This window comes from Phocoena sinus, chromosome 14, assembly GCF_008692025.1.
Source record: "Phocoena sinus isolate mPhoSin1 chromosome 14, mPhoSin1.pri, whole genome shotgun sequence".
NCBI lineage: Eukaryota > Metazoa > Chordata > Mammalia > Artiodactyla > Phocoenidae > Phocoena > Phocoena sinus.
The window spans coordinates 67,242,278-67,265,023 of record NC_045776.1 but is presented as its reverse complement, the minus strand read 5'-3'; the positions used below and the strand labels follow the sequence as shown (position 1 = coordinate 67,265,023).

Sequence of the window (22,746 nt, the reverse complement as noted above, 5' to 3'; positions counted from 1 at the left end):
AACTATGAGGAAAAACCTGTGCTCCCTCTCATTCGGGGGTCCTCTCATCCTACCGAGTTTTCTATCGCTCCATCCCGAAGGCATCCTGCCCCTATTCCCATCAGGTCTCCTTGCCCTCCCCCCATTTCAGGCTCCTTCTTTAATTCCGAACATAATAGCAGGGTCTCCCGACCCGCACCAGGGGGCTCCCCTTCGGTCCACTCCGGGAGTCCTCTACCGCCTGACTCTGCTTCGGGGGTGCTTCTCTGACGCTGCGTCGTCGATTCCCCTCCACTCCTTGGTTTCCCTGCCCCGCCCCTCTCACTGCGGCGGAGCCAGCCGGCCCCGGGCCGCTGGGGGAGGAGGCGGAGAGGGCGGGGCCCTCCTCCCCTGCTCACCCCCCCAGCAACTGCTGAGGGGCTGGACCCCGCCGGGCTGCTATAAAAGGGCCGGCCGGCCGGGTGCTACCGCAGTGCCGCCCGCCCCGTCCCGGCCTCGGGTTCCCACTCCGCCGGCAGCCGCACCTGCTCCGGCCAAGATGAGCTTCAGCGGCGCTGAGGCGCTGCTGGGCGCCTTCGCGCCGCTCCACGGAGGCGGCAGTCTGCACTACGGGCTGACTCGCAAGGGCGGCGCGCGCTCTGCAGCCGGCTCCTCCAGCGGCTTCCACTCATGGGCGCGGACGTCCGTGAGCTCCGTGTCGGCCTCGCCGAGCCGCTTCCGCGGCGCGGGAGCCGCCTCCAGCACCGACTCGCTAGACACGCTGAGCAACGGACCGGAGGGCTGCGTGGTGGCGGCGGCGGCGGCGCGCAGCGAGAAGGAACAGCTACAGGCGCTGAACGACCGCTTCGCGGGCTACATCGACAAGGTGCGGCAGCTCGAGGCACATAACCGCAGCCTGGAGGGAGAGGCGGCGGCGCTGCGGCAGCAGCAGGCGGGCCGCGCCGCCATGGGCGAGCTATACGAGCGCGAGGTGCGCGAGATGCGCGGCGCTGTGCTGCGCTTGGGCGCGGCCCGCGGCCAGCTGCGCCTGGAGCAAGAGCACCTGCTGGAGGACATCGCGCACGTGCGCCAGCGCCTAGACGACGAGGCCCGGCAGCGCGAGGAGGCTGAGGCGGCGGCGCGCGCACTTGCGCGCTTTGCGCAGGAGGCCGAAGCGGCGCGCGTCGAGCTGCAGAAGAAGGCTCAGGCCCTGCAGGAAGAGTGCGGCTACCTGCGGCGTCACCACCAGCAGGAGGTGGGCGAGTTGCTCGGCCAGATCCAGGGCAGCAGCGCCGCGCAGACTCAGGCGCAGGCCGAGGCGCGCGACGCCCTCAAGTGCGACGTGACGTCGGCACTGCGCGAGATCCGCGCGCAGCTGGAAGGCCACGCAGTGCAGAGCACGCTACAGTCCGAGGAGTGGTTCCGAGGTTCGCAGGCGAGCGGGGACAGGGAGGATGGGGCGCCCTCTGTTGGTCGGTCAGTGAGGGGAAGGGTGGCGTGACTTAGGGTGCTGGTGGACTCTGCATAGAGGTGGCTGGACTGGATGGTGCACTGCTCAGCTTCCTCCTGCAGAGCGCATGCCCCTTAGTTAAAAAACAGTTTTACTCTGGGCCTCTTGTGGAACACCCCCCCTTCCCCCCAACTCTAGGTTCTCCTTTGGCCTTCTCCAGGGTCCTTATATCTGTCCTTCAACTCTGGGTCCTCTCTGCTCCTTCTCCCGAGTTTTGGTAACGCCATTATGAGGCCCCTCGTCATCAGGTTCCCTCTACTGCTCCAGAGCGGTGCCGGCTTCTAGTCGCTGGGGCGCTCTTTGCCCTTCAAAGTAACATGGCTTCCCTGTCCAATGCTGCCCGCCCCCTTTCTTGCACACTGCAGGGAACCCTATTCTGACACCTATCGGGCTCCTCCCCACTACAGTTGGGGAGGGTGGGTCATTCTCACATTCTTTCTCCCCAGGGGGACCACCATTACAACCAATTGGTGCCTGAAGCTGAAGTGGCTTGTGGGCCCTTTAATGTCCTTGCTCCCCTTCAGAAAAGCCGGGAGCCTCCCAAACCCATCTCCCTCCCCCAACTCCGTGCCACCCCGAGTCAGCTAGGTTGCAGCTGCAGCAGCTTTGAAGCTGTGCGCAGCACCTGCAGGGTGACTTTGACCAACACTGGCCCTCTCTGGTTTTCATTTCTTTTGGGGTTGAAAGGGGGGTCGACTAACTGGGCTTCTTACCCTGGGGAGCTCCATGAGCCTTCCTGAAACTGTCTGTAAAACTTCTGCATTGTTCTTGGGAGAGGGTACAGAGGCTTCAGTGATTTTCAGACAGGTCTGTGATCCACAGTGCGTAAGAATCCTCACCCACCTGGATGGTTTCTAAGTCTTTGCCAGTACTAGCAGAGAAAAACCAGAAAAGCTGGGATTTTGATGCATTGCTTTTCCAGTTCCTTCCTCACCTCTGCAGTGGCAGAACCATCCCCTCCCCCATCTTTGCAGCAAGGCTCCTCCCAAAGCAAACCTCTCTGCTCTCTTGGGCGTTGCCCTTCATCCATCTCAGGACTTCTGGACCACCCAGCTGGCATCCCTTCTTCCTCCCCCACTCCCAAGACTCAGGTCCTGAATGTCATTATCTCAGGATTCAGGATGTCCACATTCAGGAGGTTCAGACTAGCCTCCAGACCCCCACTGGTCCCTGAAAAGTCTTCTGGGAACCTGCAGCCCATTGCTCACAGGGGCCAGGGTGTGGCTGCCATTGGCACAGGGGCTCCTGTGCTAGAGAATGCGCAACAAGGGGCAGGAAGGGACAGAGAAGCTGGCACGCAGTCCCCAGGCTCTGCAGTGACCTTGGTCTCTGCAAAGCAGAAACCTGCAAGGAAGGGGCTATGGCTACATGGTGGCTCACGGCGCCCTCATGCCTCTAAAGGTCACAGACTCATTAACTTGTTCAACCACAAGCTCAGAGTTAAGCCCTATGGGTCAGGTTTCACATATGACCCTCAGCACTGCCAGCCTCTTCTGGGGAGCTGAACCAGGAGGACCAGAAATGTGGGCTTCTTTTGCCCTGCAGAGTTTCCAGATCCTGGGTTTGGGGAGACAATGTGATCTTTGGAGCCAGATAGACACTAGATCTGAATCCCAGCTCTGCTGCTCAAACTGGCCTACCAGCCTTGGGCAGTGGTCATTTGCCTATCACAAAGGATACGGTGAGTTAAGCATCCAAGATGGCACCGGCACTCAGTAGGTCCTCAACCCATGTGTGTCACCTTCCAGGTCTGGGCAGTAGAATCCAAATCCAGTTGTGTCTAACCCTGTGCCCTACTCCCTTCTCTCCCAGTGAGACTGGACCGACTGTCCGAGGCAGCCAAGGTGAACACAGACGCCATGCGCTTGGCACAGGAGGAGATAACTGAGTACCGGCGGCAGCTGCAGGCCAGGACCACAGAGCTGGAGGCGCTCAAAAGCACTAAGGACTCACTGGAGAGGCAGCGCTCTGAGCTGGAGGACCGTCATCAGGCTGACATTGCATCCTACCAGGTGGGCGGGGTGGGGCAGAGAGCCAGATTGTCTCACCTGGTTGGGTGACCCTGGACAAGTCATTGCCCCTCTTTGAGTGGGGTCATCGTAGTTAAGACCATGGGCCTTGGAGTCAGACATACCAGAGGTACCAGTATGTCTTTCTAGCCGTGTGACCCCAGGAAAGTGTCTGCCTCTCTGACTCTGAATTCCCTCAATGCAATGGGAAAAAAAAAAAGCCTCCTTTGCAGAGCTATGAAGCTTAAAGAGAGAGACGACCTTTTTGTGTGAGGAGTGAGTGTGCTCAGCAGGGTCTTGGTCATAGTGGGCATTCAGTAAACAATAACCAGTGTCTATGAGTGAGGGTAGCCTGGGGAAGGCCTTGGCAGATACCTCCCGTTAAAGACAACTGCCAAAAGAAAATACCGCTTTTAAAGAGCTTATTATGCAAGTAATATATGGTGATTGTAGAAAAAGGAGGCAATAAAAATCAGCCATACTGATTCACTTCAAGCAGTGGCTAAGTGGCCTTGGGGTCAGGGGAGAAGCTTCAGCTCGTATTGAGTGTGCTTCTGTGTATTGTCTCGGTCAACAGATGCCTCCCAAGCCTGTACTGTGTGGCAGGCACTTTGGAGCACTGGGGAAACGACAGGGAGCCAAAGCAGACAAGGCCGTGTTCCCACTGAGCCCTTTCTAAGCTTAAGATCTGTAAAAATTCACCCATCATCCCACTGACCTGTGATGACCATTGTTGGTGTCTGGTGTGTTTCGTTCCAGACCACTCCCCAGGCTGAGGTTATACACACAGCAGGAGTTTTGTGCCAGGTGGCTTTCACGTCCATGAATGAGATCCGTAGCTTTCACCGGGTGGGGGTTGGCCCCAGCACGCCTGGCTGAACAGGACTACGTTGGGTTTGCGTAGCCCACCCCAGCTCCTCCGGTGCTGAGGGCCAGAATGCTGACTGGCGCGTGACATGTATGTGACTTCTCCTCCCCAGGAAGCCATCCAGCAGCTGGATGCTGAGCTCCGGAACACCAAGTGGGAGATGGCAGCCCAGCTCCGAGAGTACCAAGACCTGCTCAATGTCAAGATGGCTCTGGATATTGAGATTGCTGCTTACAGGTGAGGGGCCAGGGGGCCTTTGGGTGGTGCTTCTTAGAAGGAGAAGCCTTGGATTTTAAGCCCCACAGTGAGGTAGCCTGCCAGTCTTAGAGACAAAAAAAAAAAATTTTTTTTTTCGTATTGCGGTGAAATGTATATAACAGAAAATTTACCATTTAACCATTTTTAACTATACAGTTCAGGGGCATTAAAAATATTTACATTATTGTGCAATCATCACCATCATCTATGTCCAGACCGTTTTTCATCTTCCCAAACTGAAATTCAGTGCTCATTAAACAGTAACTCTCCACTCCCTTCCCTTCCTTCCCCCCAGCCCTGGCAACCACCATTCTACCTTTTGAGAGACAAATATCTTGAGAGTGACTTAGTTTCATTCTGACAGTGATTCAGAGGGTTAAACCTCCTCACCCTCTTCCCAAATCCAGCCAGCTAGAGGTTGGCTTGGAGGGAAAGGAGGTACTTGAGTTGTCAAGGGCCTTCACAACTCTACCTCTTAGAGATTCCTAGCTCTCTGAGCAGTTGTTTCCTGGGGAAATAAAATAGGGGTGATAATAACAGTACCCACGTCCTGGGATTGTTGGGAGGAGGTGCTAATCCTGTTCCTGAGCTAATCCAGGTAACACAGGTACCACTGGGCTGCCACAGAGAAAGCCTTCAGTAAAAAGTAGCCATGAGAAAGCCAAGAGACCTCCCAGCTTAGCAGTTTCCTGCTAAGGAACAGGGCTGACCCCGTGAAGACCTGTCCCAGTTGTTGGCTAATGACCCTTCACTTCCCACGTCTTGGCTCTAATCTGTAGTCTTGCTACTCAAAGTGTTGTCCATGGAGTAGCACAATCAACATTATCTGAAAGCTGGTTAGAAAGGCACCCCAGACCTGTTGAATCAAAATCTGCATTTTAATCAGATCCCTGGGTGATTTGCATGCCGTTAAATTTGCAAAGCACTGGTCTGTGTGGGTAACCCCTACACTTACTCTGAGGTAGGTACTGCCAGGTTTTTAAAATTTATTATTTCACTGAAACAACCCTCTGAGGTTAGGACTCTTAATGACCCTGTTTTTACTGATGAGGAGACTGAGGATGAAAGAGTTTGAGTGGCTTAGCTAAAGTCACACATCTAGTGAGTAGGAAAGAGTGGAAACTGCCCCCACCATGTTCCTAAAACCCAAAGGATGAGACTATAAGGTAACAGGAGACCCTTGAAATTCAAATGGGAACCTTCTAAGACCTCTTAAACCCAGGTTTATACATGTGGAATTCCTTGCTCATATTTCCACCTTTCTCTTGAATAACATTTTAGTTGAGGGACAATAAGTATAAATGTTGTTAATATAGGTGTTTTCTCTTGAGGGCCATTTTTTCAGGAGAAAAAGTTTTATAAATTGCAACCTTAGCTGCATTAAACAAGAGCAGTGCCATTGGGGTGTGGGTTCTGGGTGGTCCCTGGGATGATCTGCTAAGTGACCTTCTCCAGTCTCAAAGTGCCCACCATTCACACCCCTTCCTCCACCAAAGTGCATATCACTGGATGCGGTGGACCTTCAGAGTAGCTCAGGAAGCCCCCTAACTTATTGATCGGCTCTCTGAGTTAATGGTAACGTGTTCCATTATCCATTCTGCAGAAAACTCCTGGAGGGTGAAGAGTGTCGGATTGGCTTTGGCCCGAGTCCTTTCTCCCTTCTAGAAGGACTCCCCAAAATCCCTGCCATATCCACTCATATAAAAGTCAAAAGCGAAGAGAAGATCAAGGTGGTAGAAAAGTCAGAGAAGGAAACTGTGATTGTGCAGGAACAGACAGAGGAGGTCCAGCTGACTGAGGAAGTGACTGAAGAAGAAGAGAAAGAGGCCAAAGAGGAGGAGGAAGGGGGAGAAGAAGCAGCAAAATCTCCCCCAGCAGAAGAGGCCGCATCTCCAGAGAAAGAGGAGGCCAAGTCCCCAGTAAAGGAAGAAGGCAAGTCCCCAGAAAAGGCTGAGTCCCCTATGAAAGAAGAAGCAAAATCACCAGCTGAGGCCAAGTCTCCTGAGAAGGCCAAGTCCCCAGAAGGAGTGAAGTCTCCAGAGAAGGCCAAGTCCCCAGAGAAGGAAGAGGCCAAATCCCCAGAGAAGGCCAAATCCCCAGAGAAGGAAGAGGCCAAATCCCCAGAGAAGGCCAAATCCCCTGTGAAGGAAGAGGCCAAATCCCCAGAGAAGGCCAAGTCCCCTGTGAAGGAAGAGGCCAAATCCCCAGAGAAGGCCAAGTCCCCAGAGAAGGAAGAGGCCAAATCCCCAGAGAAGGCCAAATCCCCTGTGAAGGAAGAGGCCAAATCCCCAGAGAAGGCCAAGTCCCCTGTGAAGGAAGAGGCCAAGTCCCCAGAGAAGGCCAAGTCCCCAGAGAAGGAAGAGGCCAAATCCCCAGAGAAGGCCAAGTCCCCAGTGGAGGTGAAGTCCCCAGAGAAGGCCAAGTCCCCAGAGAAGGAAGAGGCCAAATCCCCAGAGAAGGCCAAGTCCCCAGTGGAGGTGAAGTCCCCAGAGAAGGCCAAGTCCCCAGTGAAGGAAGAGACCAAATCCCCAGAGAAGGCCAAGTCCCCAGTGGAGGTGAAGTCCCCAGAGAAGGCCAAGTCCCCGGTGAAGGAAGAGACCAAATCCCCAGAGAAGGCCAAGTCTCCCGTGAAGGAAGAAGCAAAGTCCCCGGAGAAGGCCAAAAGCCCTGTCAAGGAGGAGGCCAAATCCCCAGGGAAGGTCAAGTCTCCTGTGAAGGAGGTCCCAAAGAAGGAGGAGGCAAAGTCCCCCATGAAGGAGGAAGAGAAAGCCCAGGAGGTGAAAGCCAAAGAGCCCCCAAAGAAGACAGAGGAAGAGAAAGCTCCAGCCACACTGAAAACTGAGGAGAAGAAGGACAGCAAGAAAGATGAGGTGCCCAAGAAGGAGGCTCCAAAGCCCGAGGTCCAGGAGAAGAAGGACCCTGCTGTGGAAAAGCCCAAAGAACCCAAAGCTGAAGCCAAGAAGGAAGAGGCTGAAGATAAGAAAAAAGCAACCACCCCAGAGAAGGAGGCTGCTGCCAAGGGGAAGGAAGAAGCCAAACCCAAAGAGAAGACTGAGGTGGCCAAGAAGGAACCAGATGATGCCAAGGCCAAAGAACCCAGCAAAGCAGCAGAGAAAGAGCCGGAAAAGCCAAAGAAGGAAGAGACGCCAGCGGCACCTGAGAAAAAGGACGCCAAGGAGGGGAAGGCCACAGAGGCCAAGAAGCCTGAGGAGAAACCCAAAGCAGAGGCCCAAGCCAAGGAGCCCAGCAAGGAGGCCTCCACACCAGGCAAAGCCAAGGCAGAAAAGGCTGAGAAATCCTCTAGCACAGACCAGAAAGACAGCAGGCCTCCAGAGAAGGCCACAGAAGACAAGGCCACCAAGGGAGAGAAGTAAGGCAGGGAGAGAGGAACATCCAGAGCAGCCAAAGAAACTCAGGAGGGTCTGGGAGCTCAAGGGTCGGTGTAACCAATTTTCATTTTTTCTCCCTTTTCTTTAAGAAGAAACTCTGCTTAGACTATGGGCCCTCCTTCACCAAACAGGAATTTCTTTTAGCAATGTGTTAGCAAGAGAGGGTCCTTCCAAACCCCGGCCCCACGCCCCAAACCCTCCCTGGGCGATGGACAATTATGTTATGATAGCTTATGTAGCCGAATGTGATATATGCAGAATGCCACATGTAAACACTTGACTATAAAAACTGCCCCCTCCTCTCCAAATAAGTGCATTTATTTCCTGTATGTGCAACTGACAGATGACCGCAATAATGAATGAGCAGTTAGAAACACATTATGCTTGAGATGTCTTAACCTATTCCTGAATGCCTTCTGTTTTCCAAAGGAGTGGTCGAGCCCTTGCCCAAAGCTCTCTGTCCTGGAAGAGCTGGAGCAGGTGGGGCTGGGCGCTGGCCACTGAACCATGCCAGGGCGCACTTTTCCACTGGAGTCCACTTTCAATTGCTTCTGTGCGATAAAACCAAGTGCTTATAAAATGAAAACGCTGCTGTTGTTATTTATTCTTTTCCCGTGGGCAGGCTGGGGGATGGGCGAGGGAGGTCTTGATCTCACTCTTAAGAATGCACAGGACTGAATGGGAATCAGAGGTCTTGTGCGGGTCTGGGACCAGTTACAAGGCCTCTCGTGGGCTATTTCCCGGGCACAAACCATGTGCCAGGTAATGTGCTCGGTGCTTTCTCTTTAAAATCTTGTAGACAGGTGGCCTGGTGTGTGGTTTCTCAGTGAGGTCCATGGACCACCTACATAAGCATCATCTGGGAGCCTTATAAATATGCACACTCCTTGATTCCACCCTAGACCACTGAATCAGAAGCTGAGGGGTAGGCCTGGGACAGTGAATGCTTCACCAAGTCCCACTTGATTCTAATGCACGCTGAAGTCTGGGAACAGGTGAGGTCCTGAGGACACTGAGCCATCTATTTAAGAGTTCTGCATGTGTCCTTTTTTGTAAGGAGGGATGAGCTTTCTGAATGAGGGGCCATAGGTAGCTAATTCACCTGTAGTGAAGACTATAGTCACCACTATTGGGAACAATTTGTCAATAGTCACTTGACTCCAACATGCTTCTCCAGACACAAGTTTGAAAGCTGTGGTGCTCTTGTGGATTTATGTGGGGTCTTTACTGTAAAATTTTGACCTCATGACGTACTTGTAATGACTAGAATATGGCAAAGCGATGGGATGTCATTTCTGAGAGTAGATTACAAAAAGATTCTGGCTTCTGTTTTGCTTATTCTCTCTTGCTCATTCTACTTGCTCATTCCAATGAAAGAAGGAGAAGCCTACATGGCCAGGAACTGAAAGAGGCCCCTGGCCAACAGCCAGTGAGGAACTGTGGTCCTCAGTACAACAAGAAACCGAATCCTGCCAACAACCGCACTGTTGAGCATAGATGCAGATTCTGCCCTGCTGAGCCTTCAGCCCCAGACAACACACTGGCTGCAGCCTTCTGAGAGACCTAAGGAAGAAGCACCCAGCTAAACGGCACCTGGATGATAGATGTTTGTTGCTTTAAGCCACTAAGTTTTGGGGTAATATGTTACATAGAAATAGATGACTGGACTTCCCTGGTGGCACAGTGGTTAAGAATCCGCCTGCCAGGGGCTTCCCTGGTGGCGCAGTGGTTGAGAGTCCGCCTGCCGATGCAGGGGACGCGGGTTCGTGCCCCGGTCCGGGAGGATCCCACATGCCGCGGAGCGGCTGGGCCCGTGAGCCATGGCCGCTGGGCCTGCGCGTCCGGAGCCTGTGCTCCGCAACGGGAGAGGCCACAACAGTGAGAGGCCCGCGTACCACAAAAAAAAAAAAAAAAAAAAAAAAAAAAAGAATCCGCCTGCCAATGCAGGGGACACGGGTTCGAGTCCTGGTCCAGGAAGATCCCACATGTCACGGAGCAACTAAGCCCGTGTGCCACAACTACTGAGCCTGTGCTCTAGAGCCTGTGAACCGCAACTACTGAGCCCGTGTGCTGCAACTACTGAAGCCCACGTGCCTAGAGCCTGTGCTCCGCAACAAGAGAGGCCACCACAATTAGAAGCCCGTGCACTGCGAGAAAGAGTAGCCCCCACTTGCCACAACTAGAAAAGCCCGCTTGCAGCAACGAAGACCCAGCGCAGCCAAAAAATAAAAATAAAATGAAATAGTTAACTAATATAGCTTCTCTCTCAGGAAGGCCTTCTTTTCATGGAGATCCTAAGTAGCTATGGGCTTGCACCCTTTCAGGTACAAATCAGGGAGAGAGAGATAGTGTCCCCACCAGTTCAACCAAAGTCTGAGAACTGAGTCTCATTACATGGTCAGGTTATGTGCCCATCCTGAAATTAATAGAACATACTAATTGGACCTGCTGGGTCACATGTCAAACTCTAGATCCAGGGTGGAGTCAGCCATCTGAATTATATAGACTGGACCTGACATTTCAGAACCCAGGGATAGAGAGGATTCTAAAATTTTCTAGAGAGAGAGAGAGTAGGAAAAAAAAAAAAGGATCAAGAACAAGAATGGTCCCAAATTTCTCAATGATGGGAAATGCCTAGAAGTCTATACTGATAAATCAAGTGTGAGGATAGATAAAGGGCAATTTAAAGCATACAAGGTCCCAAAAAGTTACTTCCCATAAACCCTTTCTCTGAAATCACTAGGGGGACATGCTCAACAACAGGAGACTATAAACCAAGAAATAGAAAATCTAAGAATACAGAAAACAGGGACTATAACAAAGAAGAGACAAGAAGGGAATCCCCAGGATGATGACAGAGAAGAGTTGATGGACAAGAGCTGTGCAGCCCTATCTAGACTAGAGTGGGTCTGAGGAGAGAAGGGGGGGTTCCAAGAAAAAAATGAAACTGATAAATTATTTGACGTGATCCACCATGTATAAAATTGAATTGAAAGCCCTTTACTGAACTATTGGAGAGTGTGGGAAAATTTAGTCAATTTCAAAGAAAACAAAGTAACTCCAAGACAAACAAAAAAATTATGTATAAGAGGAAGTGTAATTATAACACATTAGTCAAATCAACAGGTAACAATATTTACATAAAAATAACAAAAGCAATGAATATGGATTATACCAAAAAGCAAGATAAAAAATGGGAAAGGGAAAATGGAGTGTGTAATTGACAAAAATACTCATCTCTTATACTCCTCTGGAGAAAATGCTTAATATTAATAAATGAAAAGAAAGCCTGAGAAACTATCACAGACTAGAGGAGACTAAGATGACATAATGACACAGGGCAATGTGGAACCCTGGACTGGATCCTGCAACATTCGTGGAAAACACGGTGACCTCCAAATAAAGTTTGTAATTCAGTTAATAGTAATGTACCAACATTAATTTTAATTTTAGTTTTGACAAATGTACCATGATCATGTAAGATGTCAACATGAGATGGAGCTAGGTGAGAACATTCAGGAGCTCTCTATGCTGTCTTTGCAACTTTTCAGTAAATTTAAAATTACTTCAAAATAAAAAGTTTAAGAAAAAAGTTTAAGATATATCAATAAATTGTATATGATTAAAAACATGGAGGTAAATACCAAAACCTAAGAGCTATGGTTGAAAATAAGAATAGGGACTTCCTTGGCAGCCCAGTGGTTAAGACTTCAACTTCCAATGCAGGGGGTGTGGGTTCGATCCCTGGTCAGGGAGCTAAGATCCCACATGTCTCCCCGCCAATAAACCGAAACATAAAACAGAAGCAATATTGTAACAAATTCAATAAAGACTTAAACAAAAAGAAAGAAAATAAGAATAGATGGGGGTTGGGAAGAGAAGGCAAAGGCCCCTGTATATTACTATAAGTAAATCATAACCAGTCAAAGCAAATAGGGACCCAAATAGCATCTAGTCCAATCCCATTATACAGATGGGGAAATTGAGGCCAGAGAGACAGGAGCCTGCCTAAGGCCCAACAGCCAGTTGGTAGCAGAGCTACATTTTCCTATGTGTTCTATAGAGAAAACATGAATTACATGGATATTAATTTTTTTAAGAATCTGATTTTTTAATAAATTATCCTCAGTGACCCTTACTTAGAAAATCTACATTTTCTTAGTTTTGAAACCACAGGGAAGACATGAAAGGTATTAGAGCTACAAGGGCTCTCTCTCATGAATCATTGTCTCAGCTGATGTCCACAGAAGAAAAGACGGGACTTGTCCAGACAAGAATCCACAGTCACCACTTACTGAGCATCCTCAAGGACCGGGCCCTGGACTATACACTTTATGTCCACAGTCTAAAACAGCCAGCCCAATGAAGTGAGCACTATGGAACCTGCATTTCTCAGTTGAGGAAACTGAGGCTCAGAGAAGCAGACCTTGCCCAAAGTCCAGAGCCAGGAAGAGGTGGAGCGTGGATTTAAATTCAGGCCTGTCTGACCACAGAACCCAGGCTCGTCCTTACTCTGCCATCCTGCCTCCATCCTCTCCAGGGACATATTACGTGGCCACCCCTAAACCAGATGCTGAAGGTATTTAGAATGCCAAAAGCTCCAGCCCTCCTTGATGATATCATTCTCATGGTGGCCCTAAGTGGCACAGGCAGGGCAGAAGGATCTGACCAGGATGCCCCTCCTTTTTTGCCCTAACTGGACGTGTACCCAATGCTGTAGGCAGGATTCGCTGGCCAGATACCAGCCAGACTGACTTTAACCATCTGCCAAACAAAATCATCCTCCCTCTGGGAGGATAACAAACCTTAGGAAAAACCAATACAGTCAATTTGCTATGGAATTGCTTGTCAGATGTTAGAGGCCTGGGGGACAGAGACGAAATGTGGAAGGAGCTGACTGCTTTAGGATGTGCCCTTCCTGCTGGTTAGCTGTTGGCTCTGCAGATACAGCTGAGCTGATGAAAACCATCCTTCATTTTTATCCCAGGGGGATTGTTTCAGAAAGAAGAGGTTAGGTTCTGTCTATAATAATGAACAACTACATCTCGGTGGCTTAACACAAAGAAAGCATCTTTCTCACTTATGCTATACACTCTGGGTAGGTCAGCAGGGGTCTCTGTTCATAATGGTCATTCAAAGGCCAAGCTAATAGGGGATCCATCTAGACCCAGGCTTCCAAGTTCACTAAGGCAGAGGCGAGAGGATGTGGCAAACCAGGCACAGGCTCTTAAAACTTCTACCTAGAAGTGATACAGGTCTCTTCTGACAACATTTCATCAGCCAAAGCAATCCACACAGTTATATCTAACATCAGAGGGGATGGGCAGAGCAGTCCTGCCAAGTGCCTGGAGGGAGGAGAGTAGGGACTCTTTTAGGGGGAATCAAACAGAATCAAACTAGTTTAAGCAAAATACTTGCTACTGGTAATAATGATTGATATAACATATTAGCTTACATAACCAAGGAGTTTAAGAAGGTTGACTTGCTTCAGATACAGCTAGAGCCAGGAGAATTCTCAAGTAATGTTCCCCAAGATCCTGTCACTCGTTTCTTCATCTCTCAGCCGTTTCCTTTTGTGTAGGCTTCATTCTCAGGCAGGACCTCTCCATGTGGTCTCCAGAAGCTTCAGGCTTACATCCCACCTGTTTAGGAAACTTGAGGGGAAAAAAGAACTCTTTTTCAATATTCCAGGAAAAGTCCAGGGGTTGATTCTCGTTGGGGCCCTCAAACTGAAACTGAGAGTTTGTGAGGTGTGGTTCCAAAAGAAAATTAGAGGATGGTTAGCAGAAGAAAAAGGAGTGGTTGCTGGGCAGCAACAATAACTGTCCACAGTGGCTTGAGTGCTTGTAGCAGAAGATCCAAATAGGCAGTAATACCCAGTGTTTGTGGGTGTGCAGAGAAACTTGAACTTTCTGACACTAATGATTGGAATGAAAATTGACAAAACCTTCCTGGAAGGCAACATAATGAGACATATCAAAAGCCTTAAAAGCTTAGACATTCTAACCAAAGTATGCCACTTTTAGGAATGTATCCTAAATAATCAGGTCTGTACAGAAATATTCAAATACAAAATATATTCACTTCGCTTTATGTTTTGGAAAAATGGAAAATACTCTGAATATACAATAGGAGATTGGTTAAATAAATTAAATTACCTCTATTTTTTAAAATATTTATTTATTTATTGTTTATTTTTATTTATTTTGGCTGTGCCGGGTCTTAGTTGCAGCATGCAGGTTCTTTCAGTTGCAGCATGTGGACTTCTTAGTTGTAGCATGCATGTGGGATCTAGTTCCCCAACCAGGGATCAAACCCTGGCCCCCTGCATTGGGAGCATGGAGTCTTACCCACTGGACCACCAGGGAAGTCCCTAAATTACCTCTATATTAGTAAACATGTTGCTGCAAAAAAGAAACAAGTTTTTAATTTTAAAAGTAATTTATATCAATGAGACCTAACAGATATCTATAGAACACTGCATGCAACAACAGTAGAATACACATTTCTTCTCCAGTGCACATGGAACATTCTCCAGGACAGATCATATATCTTAGGCCATAAACAAGCCTCAATAAATTTAAAAGGATTGAAAATGGAGGGACTTCCCTGGTGGTCCAGTGGTTAAGACTCTGAGCTCCCAATGCAGGGGATCCAGGTTCGATCCCTGGTCAGGGACCTAGATCCCACATGCCGCAGCTAAAGAGCCTGCATGCCGCAATGAAGATCCTGCATGCGGCCACTAAGGCCTGACACAGCAAAATAAATAAATATATATTTAAAAAAATAATAATACAATAAAAATGGGAGATAACAAGTGTTGGTGAGAATGTGGAGAAAATGGAAACCTTGTATCATACATTGCTGGTAGGAACGTGAAATGGTGTAGCTGCTGTGGAAAGCAGTTTGGTGGGTCCTCAAAAAGATAAACATAGAATTAGTATGTAACCGAGCAGTTTCACTCCTAGCTATATACTCAAAAGAATTGAAAACAGATACTCAAACAAAAATATACACACATGTTCATAGCAGAACTATTCACAACAGCCAAAAGGTAGAAACAGCCTAAATTCCCATCAATGGCTAAATAAATAGAAAGCAGACTGGTGGTTGCCAGGAACTGGAGATAGGGAGAAATAGGGACCGACTGCCTATTGGGTACAGGGTTGCCTCTTTGGGTGATGAAAATGTTTTGGGATAGGTAGAGGTGATGGTTGCACACCATTGTGAATGTACTAAATGCCACTGGATAGTTCACTTTAAAATGGTTAATTTATGTTATGTGAATTTCACCTCAGTAGATTTAAAAAAAAATTTATTGTAGGAAAATACACATAAAATTCACCATTAAAAAACAACCTAACCTTGCACCTCAAGCAATTAGAGAAAGAAGAACAAAAAAACCCCAAAGCTAGCAGAAGGAAAGAAATCATAAAAATCAGATCAGAAATAAATGAAAAAGAAATGAAGGAAACGATAGCAAAGATCAATAAAACCAAAAGCTGGTTCTTTGAGAAGATAAACAAAATAGATAAACCACTAGCCAGACTCATCAAGAAAAAAAGGGAGAAGACTCAAATCAATAGAATTAGAAATGAAAAAGGAGAAGTAACAACTGACACTGCAGAAATAAAAAAAATCATGAGAGATTACTACAAGCAACTCTATGCCAATAAAATGGACAATCTGGAAGAAATGGACAAATTCTTAGAAATGCACAACCTGCCAAGACTGAATCAGGAAAAAATAGAAAATATGAACAGACCAATCACAAGCACTGAAATTGAAACTGTGATTAAAAACCTTCCAACAAACAAAAGCCCAGGACCAGATGGCTTCACAGGTGAATTCTATCAAACGTTTAGAGAAGAGCTAACACCTATCCTTCTCGAACTCTTCCAAAATATAGCAGAGGGAGGAACACTCCCAAATTCCTTCTACGAGGCCACCATCACCTTGATACCAAAACCAGACAAGGATGTCACAAAGAAAGAAAACTACAGGCCAATATCACTGATGAACATAGATGCAAAAATCCTCAACAAAATACTAGCAAACAGAATCCAACAGCACATTAAAAGGATCATACACCATGATCAAGTGGGGTTTATTCCAGGAATGCAAGGATTCTTCAATATACGCAAATCTATCAATGTGATAAACCATATTAACAAATTGAAGGAGAAAAACCATATGATCATCTCAATAGATGCAGAGAAAGCTTTCGACAAAATTCAACACCCATTTATGATAAAAACCCTCCAGAAAGTAGGCATAGAGGGAACTTTCCTCAACATAATAAAGGCCATATATGACAAGCCCACAGCAAACATCATCCTCAATGGTGAAAAACTGAAAGCATTTCCACTAAGATCAGGAACAAGACAAGGTTGCCCACTCTCACCACTCTTATTCAACATAGTTTTGGAAGTTTTAGCCACAGCAATCAGAGAAGAAAAGGAAATAAAAGGAATCCAAATCGGAAAAGAAGAAGTAAAGCTGTCACTGTTTGCAGATGACATGATACTATACATAGAGAATCCTAAAGATGCTACCAGAAAACTACTAGAGCTAATCAATGAATTTGGTAAAGTAGCAGGATACAAAATTAATGCACAGAAATCTCTGGCATTCCTATATACTAATGATGAAAAATCTGAAAGTGAAATCAAGAAAACACTCCCATTTACCATTGCAACAAAAAGAATAAAATATCTAGGAATAAACCTACCTAAGGAGACGAAAGACCTGTATGCAGAAAATTATAAGACACTGATGAAAGAAATTAAAGATGATACAAATAGATGGAGAGATATACCATGTTCTTGGATGGGAAGAATCAACATTGTGAAAATGACTCTACTACCCAAAGCAATCTACAGATTCAATGCAATCCCTATCAAACTACCACTGGCATTTTTCACAGAACTAGAACAAAAAATTTCGCAATTTGTATGGAAACACAAAAGACCCCGAATAGCCAAAGCAATCTTGAGAACGAAAAAAGGAGCTGGAGGAATCAGGCTCCCTGACTTCAGACTATATTACAAAGCAACAGTAATCAAGACAGTATGGTACTGGCACAAAAACAGAAAGATAGATCAGTGGAACAGGATAGAAAGCCCAGAGATAAACCCACGCACATATGGACACCTTATCTTTGATAAAGGAGGCAGGAATGTACAGTGGAGAAAGGACAGCCTCTTCAATAAATGGTGCTGGGAAAACTGGACAGGTACGTGTAAAAGTATGAGATTAGATCACTCCCTAACACCATACACAAAAATAAGCTCAAAATGGATTAAAGACCTAAATGTAAGGCCAGAAACTATCAAACTCTTAGAAGAAAACATAGGAAGAACACTCTATGACATAAATCACAGCAAGATCCTTTCTGACCCACCTCCTAGAGTAATGGAAATAAAAACAAAAATAAACAAATGGGACCTAATGAAACTTCAAAGCTTTTGCACAGCAAAGGAAACCATAACCAAGACCAAAAGACAACCCTCAGAATGGGAGAAAACATTTGCAAATGAAGCAACTGACAAAGGATTAATCTCCAAAATTTATAAGCAGCTCATGCAGCTCAATAACAAAAAAACAAACAACCCCATCCAAAAATGGGCAGAAGACCTAAATAGACATTTCTCCAAAGAAGATATACAGAATGCCAACAAACACATGAAAGAATGCTCAACATCATTAATCATTAGAGAAATGCAAATCAAAACTACAATGAGATATCATCTCACACCAGTCAGAATGGCCATCATCAAAAAATCTAGAAACAATAAATGCTGGAGAGGGTGTGGAGAAAAGGGGACACTCTTGCACTGCTGGTGGGAATGTGAATTGGTTCAGCCACTATGGAGAACAGTATGGAGGTTCCTTAAAAAACTACAAATAGAATTACCATATGACCCAGCAATCCCACTACTGGGCATATACCCTGAGAAAACCAAAATTCAAAAAGAGTCATGTACCAAAATGTTCATTGCAGCTCTATTTACAATAGCCCGGAGATGGAAACAACCTAAGCGCCCATCATCGGATGAATGGATAAAGAAGATGTGGCACATATACACAATGGAATATTACTCAGCCTTAAAAAGAAATGAAATTGAGCTATTTGTAATGAGATGGATAGACCTAGAGTCTGTCATACAGAGTGAAGTAAGTCAGAAAGAAAAAGACAAATACCGTATGCTAACACATATATATGGAATTTAAGGGAAAAAAATGTCATGAAGAACCTAGGGGTAAGACAGGAATAAAGACGCAGACCTACTGGAGAACGGACTTGAGGATATGGGGAGGGGGAAGGGTGAGTTTTGACAGGGCAAGAGAGAGTCATGGACATATACACACTAACAAACGTAGTAAGGTAGATAGCTGGGGGGAAGCAGCCGCAAGGCACAGGGATATTAGGGATATTACCCCAATAAAGATGTTTAAAAAAAAAATTCACCATTAATGACATTTAGTATATTCACAATGTTGTACAATTATTACTACTATCTAGTTCCAGAACTTTTCAATATTCCAAAAGGATACCTCTTACCCATTAAGCAGTCTTTCCCATTTTCCCCTCCCCACAGTCCCTGGAAACCACTAATCTGCTTTCTGTTTCTATGGATTTATATATTCTGGACATTTCCTATAAATAGAATCATACAATATGTGACCTCTGGTGTCTGGCTTCTTTCTGAGAAGTCTATCCTGCAGGTTGTAATACCCAGATGAGGGAGATACAGGGACAGAGGGATTTTTGTTGCTGCTATGGTTTTTGCTAATGCCTGGAGATTCTTTAACAGTTACATATATATGAATGTCAGCCTTAAATAGTACATTAATGATTATAAAAATAATTTCCTGCCTTTCTTGCTATCCCAAATCTGAGTTAACTCATTAAATTTAACACCATTTTACCATAATCTTCTCCTTACAGACTATAAGCTTTATGTGTTAATTCATTCAAGAGATATATATTTTTAATTAATTTATTTATTTTTGGCTGCGTTGGGTCTTCGTTGTGCACACGGGCTTTCTTTAGTTGCGGCTAGTGGGGGCTACTCTTCGTTGCGGTGCGCAGGCTTCTCGTTGCAGTGGCTTCTCTTATTGCAGAGCACAGGCTCTAGGCACACGAACTTCAGTAGTTGTGGCTCGTGGGCTCTAGAGAGCAGGCTCAGTAGTTGTGGCACATGGGCTTAGTTGCTCCGTGGCATGTGGGATCTTCCTGGACCAGGGCTCGAACCCGTGTCCCCTGCATTGGCAGGCAGATTCTTAACCACTGTGCCACCAGGGAAGCCCCTCAAGAGATATTTATTGACCTCCTACTGTACCCACCTTGTGCAAGATCCTGGAGATATAGAGGTGAGCAAGATAGAGGTGTGTTCTGCCTTTTCTGGAGCCTGCAGTCTAGTAGGAGAACAAATATAGAAGAGTAAACACAAAGGGTTATGTAATAAAATCGGTTGTATGTTACATTCTTGTGGGTCTCTGTTGGCTTTTGCCACTCTAGCTTCCATTTTCTCTTTTACTGATAAAAAGAGAAACCACATGTCCCCACTCTCAGGCCATGTAGTAGGGTGAATAATGATCCCCCAAAGACGTCTAAATCCTAATCCCTGGACTTTGCATATGTGATTAAGTCAAGGATTCTGAGATGGGAGATTACCCTGGATTACTTGGATGGGCCCAATGTCATCATAAGGCTCCTTATTAGAGGGAGCAGGAGTCAGAGGAGAAAGTGATGTGATGATGGAAGCAGAGATTGGAGTGATGCACTTTGAAGATGGAGGAAGGGACCACAAGCCAAGTAAAACAGGAAGCTTGCTCTAGAAGCTGGAAAAAGCAAGGAAATAGATTCCCTCCTGGAGCCCCCAGCCCTGCCAAAATCTTGACTTTAGCCCAGTGAAATTGATTTTGCACTTCTGGCTCCCAAAATAGTAAGAGAATAAATCGGCATTGTTTTTAGGCCACCAAGTTAGTGGTAATTTGTTACAGCAGCCACAGAAACCTAATATAGGCCACATGGTTTGGGTGACCCCATGTACCCAGAACTCAGAGATGAACATGTTCCAGGCATTGCGGATCATGCACTATCCCCTGGCCTCTGTGATTAGTTCACAGATTCACATGTGATGCAAGTTTATCCAATGAGAGCCAATTACAATGATATTGTGGGAGCTGTTGGTGCAGAGAAGCCTTACCAAAGGCTACCCAGAGAACAAACAGCAGCAGAGAAGACAGCACCTTGGAATTACTGCCAGTGTTCAGGTGACAATGACACAGTTTGAACAGCTGAATCGAGCCATGCCTGAAGTCTTCCTCTGCGGGACTTCTTAGTTACCTGGGTCAATTAATTCTCTCTTTTGCTTAAAAATAAAAAAACAAAAAAACAACTATAATGAATGCAATTTTTTCGTTATTGTATCAACAAAAATCCAAAAGTTTAATAATATTTTGGTAAGGCTGTGAAGAAACTAGTCCTCTCATAGGTTGCTGGTGGGAACATAAGCTGGTATATCTCTCATGGAGGAGAATTGGGAAATATCCTTCCAAATTATGAAAACATAGACCCTCTACTCTGGTATTTCTACTTTTGAAAGTTTAACCTACAGATGTATATTAGCATATGGGTGAAATGGCTCTGTGCACAGGTTATCTACTAAAGCAAATGTTAGTAGCCACATATCCATTAATAAGACTAAATAAATTATAATACATCCATTCAATAGAATATTATGCAGCTCTAAAAAAGAACAAGGAAACTTTGTATCTCTGTACTGATAAGGAAAGATATCCAAGATATGAAAAAAAATCAAGATGCATATAGTATGATATTTGTGTGCAAAAATAATTGTGTTTGCTTAAAGAATTTGAAAGGATACAAAAGAAACTAAGCAACTTGGTTGCCTATTTGTGAGGGAGATGGGAACTAGGCAGGTGGGGGATAAGATTGGTAGTGAAACCTTTCACTGTATTTCACTTCTTATGCTTTCTGGTTTTTGAAGCTTGTGAATGTATTACACTTATTCTAAAAATTAAATTTAAAAAAAACAATTTGTACACTGTGATCCAAGTTTAGTAAGAAAATAAATGTGCATGAAATCAGAAAATAGAAAACATCTAGCCTATAAGTGGTTATTCTGGATACAGTGGGAAGTAAATATTGTACTGGTTCTGTGGAATCAGGGAAGGAATGGCATAATTTCAGGGTCTACCAACTCTCTGCATTGCCAGAACAGGTGCCCCATCAGGCATTTTAAACCAGTTGCTCACCCAAACTGTCACATATTTTAACTCAAGCTGTTGTTACATCCCAGCACATGGGTGAGTGATTGGATTTTAGGTCTTTTTGTAGGACTTTACATTTCAACTTGTTAGACTGGGTTCATCTTCGAAATATTTTGGGACCCCCATCCATTCACTCATTTCACAAATACTCTGAGGGTCCTTCTCCACCAGCCCCACTGGGGAGTGCTGGGGTTTCCTTTCCCACCTTAGGTCATCTACAGAGGTGGGGGAAAGCCAAGTTAGAACAAGATGTGGTGAGAGCCCAGGAAGTTGAGGTGATCCTCTGGTGGGGACCAGGACACAGGCCCACAGACAGCAGGGAACAGCTGTGTGGCTAACAGGCTGTGGTTGGCCTAGTGTGACAGGTAATGAGAGCCTGACTCCAGATGAGGACAGAGCCCAGCTTGGCCACTGACTTGTGGACATGAGGCCGAAAAGGAGGGACAGGGCCAGAGAGAGCGGGGCTTCCAGAGCCTGGGAACACTCCAGCAGGGGAAAGGGCATCAGGAAGGTAAGGCCTTCCTCACTCAGGCGGCCTCTTCTCCAGGCGGAAACCTGGAGGCAGAGACAAGAATCGCTCCCCTTTACTGAGTGGTGCTTGGTGTTGGACACGGTCCTGAGTTGATTCTTAATTCCCACAACCACCCTGGGGGGAAGGTTGACTGTCACCTCTAGTTGCAGATGAGGACCCCCTGAGGCTTCGAGTGATTCATGCAATCTGCCCAGGGTACACAGCTGCTCAGGGGTGGGACAGGATCCAGCTGGTAGGTCTGACACCAGGCTGTAACTCTTGACCACCACAGTACTCTTGGTGTACTTGTGTTGCTGAAATGAATAAATGGCCCAGAAGGAGCGCCAGACTGAAGCTACGTTGAGACTGAAGCTACTCTTGTGGAAAGGAAAGCCTTGGAGGCAGACAGACCTCCCTGGGCTTGCATCCTGGGTGGGCAGCTCAAGAACCCTGTGAGCAACGGACAAGTCATTTAACCCTCTGAGTCTCAGTTTCCTCATCTGTAAACATGAAGGGAATGTGTACCCTTTGCAGCCTGCAGTAATTAAATAGGACAGTGAATGTAAAATCATGACTAGCACAGGGCCTGACCCAAAGTCGATGCTTGACATCTGAGCTCAACAGAGAGGCTGCTGAACACCATGGAAAGGCCAGAGTTGGGGCTACAGAGACAGGGAGAAAGTTCCTTTGGAAGCCTGGCAGCTCTGCTCCATCCCATGGATAGGGCTTTTAGCTTTGTTTCCCCAGAGTGATCATCAGGAATGCCCTTAAAATAAAAGGGGTCTTTGGATTTATTTGCAGAGAAAACAATTAGGGGAGGGCAAGCTTGGAAAAAGGGAGAGACTAGGAGACACAGAGAAATCAAAAATATGGGTAGTAGCTTTAAAAAGGCAAGGAACCTGGGCTGAGTCCCAGGTGTGGGAGGATGACAGAAGGGGGTT

General features: G+C 46.6%; 1 protein-coding gene across 1 annotated transcript; it reads left to right on the top strand.

The window, feature by feature from the left end:
- Positions 1-517: 517 nt before the first annotated feature.
- NEFH (neurofilament heavy) lies at positions 518-8,422 on the top strand. Its single transcript, XM_032603072.1, has 4 exons — positions 518-1,385; positions 3,281-3,480; positions 4,458-4,582; positions 6,207-8,422. The coding sequence occupies exons 1-4, from the start codon at positions 518-520 to the stop codon at positions 7,975-7,977; spliced, it is 2,964 nt and encodes a 987-aa protein (XP_032458963.1). The 3' UTR covers positions 7,978-8,422.
- Positions 8,423-22,746: the final 14,324 nt, after the last annotated feature.

Coding starts and splice junctions, on each gene's coding strand:
- NEFH (XM_032603072.1), top strand. CDS start 518: ATGAGCTTCAGCGGCGCTGAGGCGCTGCTGGGCGCCTTCGCGCCGCTC. Junction 3,481..4,457: donor CTGACATTGCATCCTACCAG/GTGGGCGGGGTG, acceptor TCTCCTCCCCAG/GAAGCCATCCAGCAGCTGGA. Junction 4,583..6,206: donor ATTGAGATTGCTGCTTACAG/GTGAGGGGCCAG, acceptor TCCATTCTGCAG/AAAACTCCTGGAGGGTGAAG.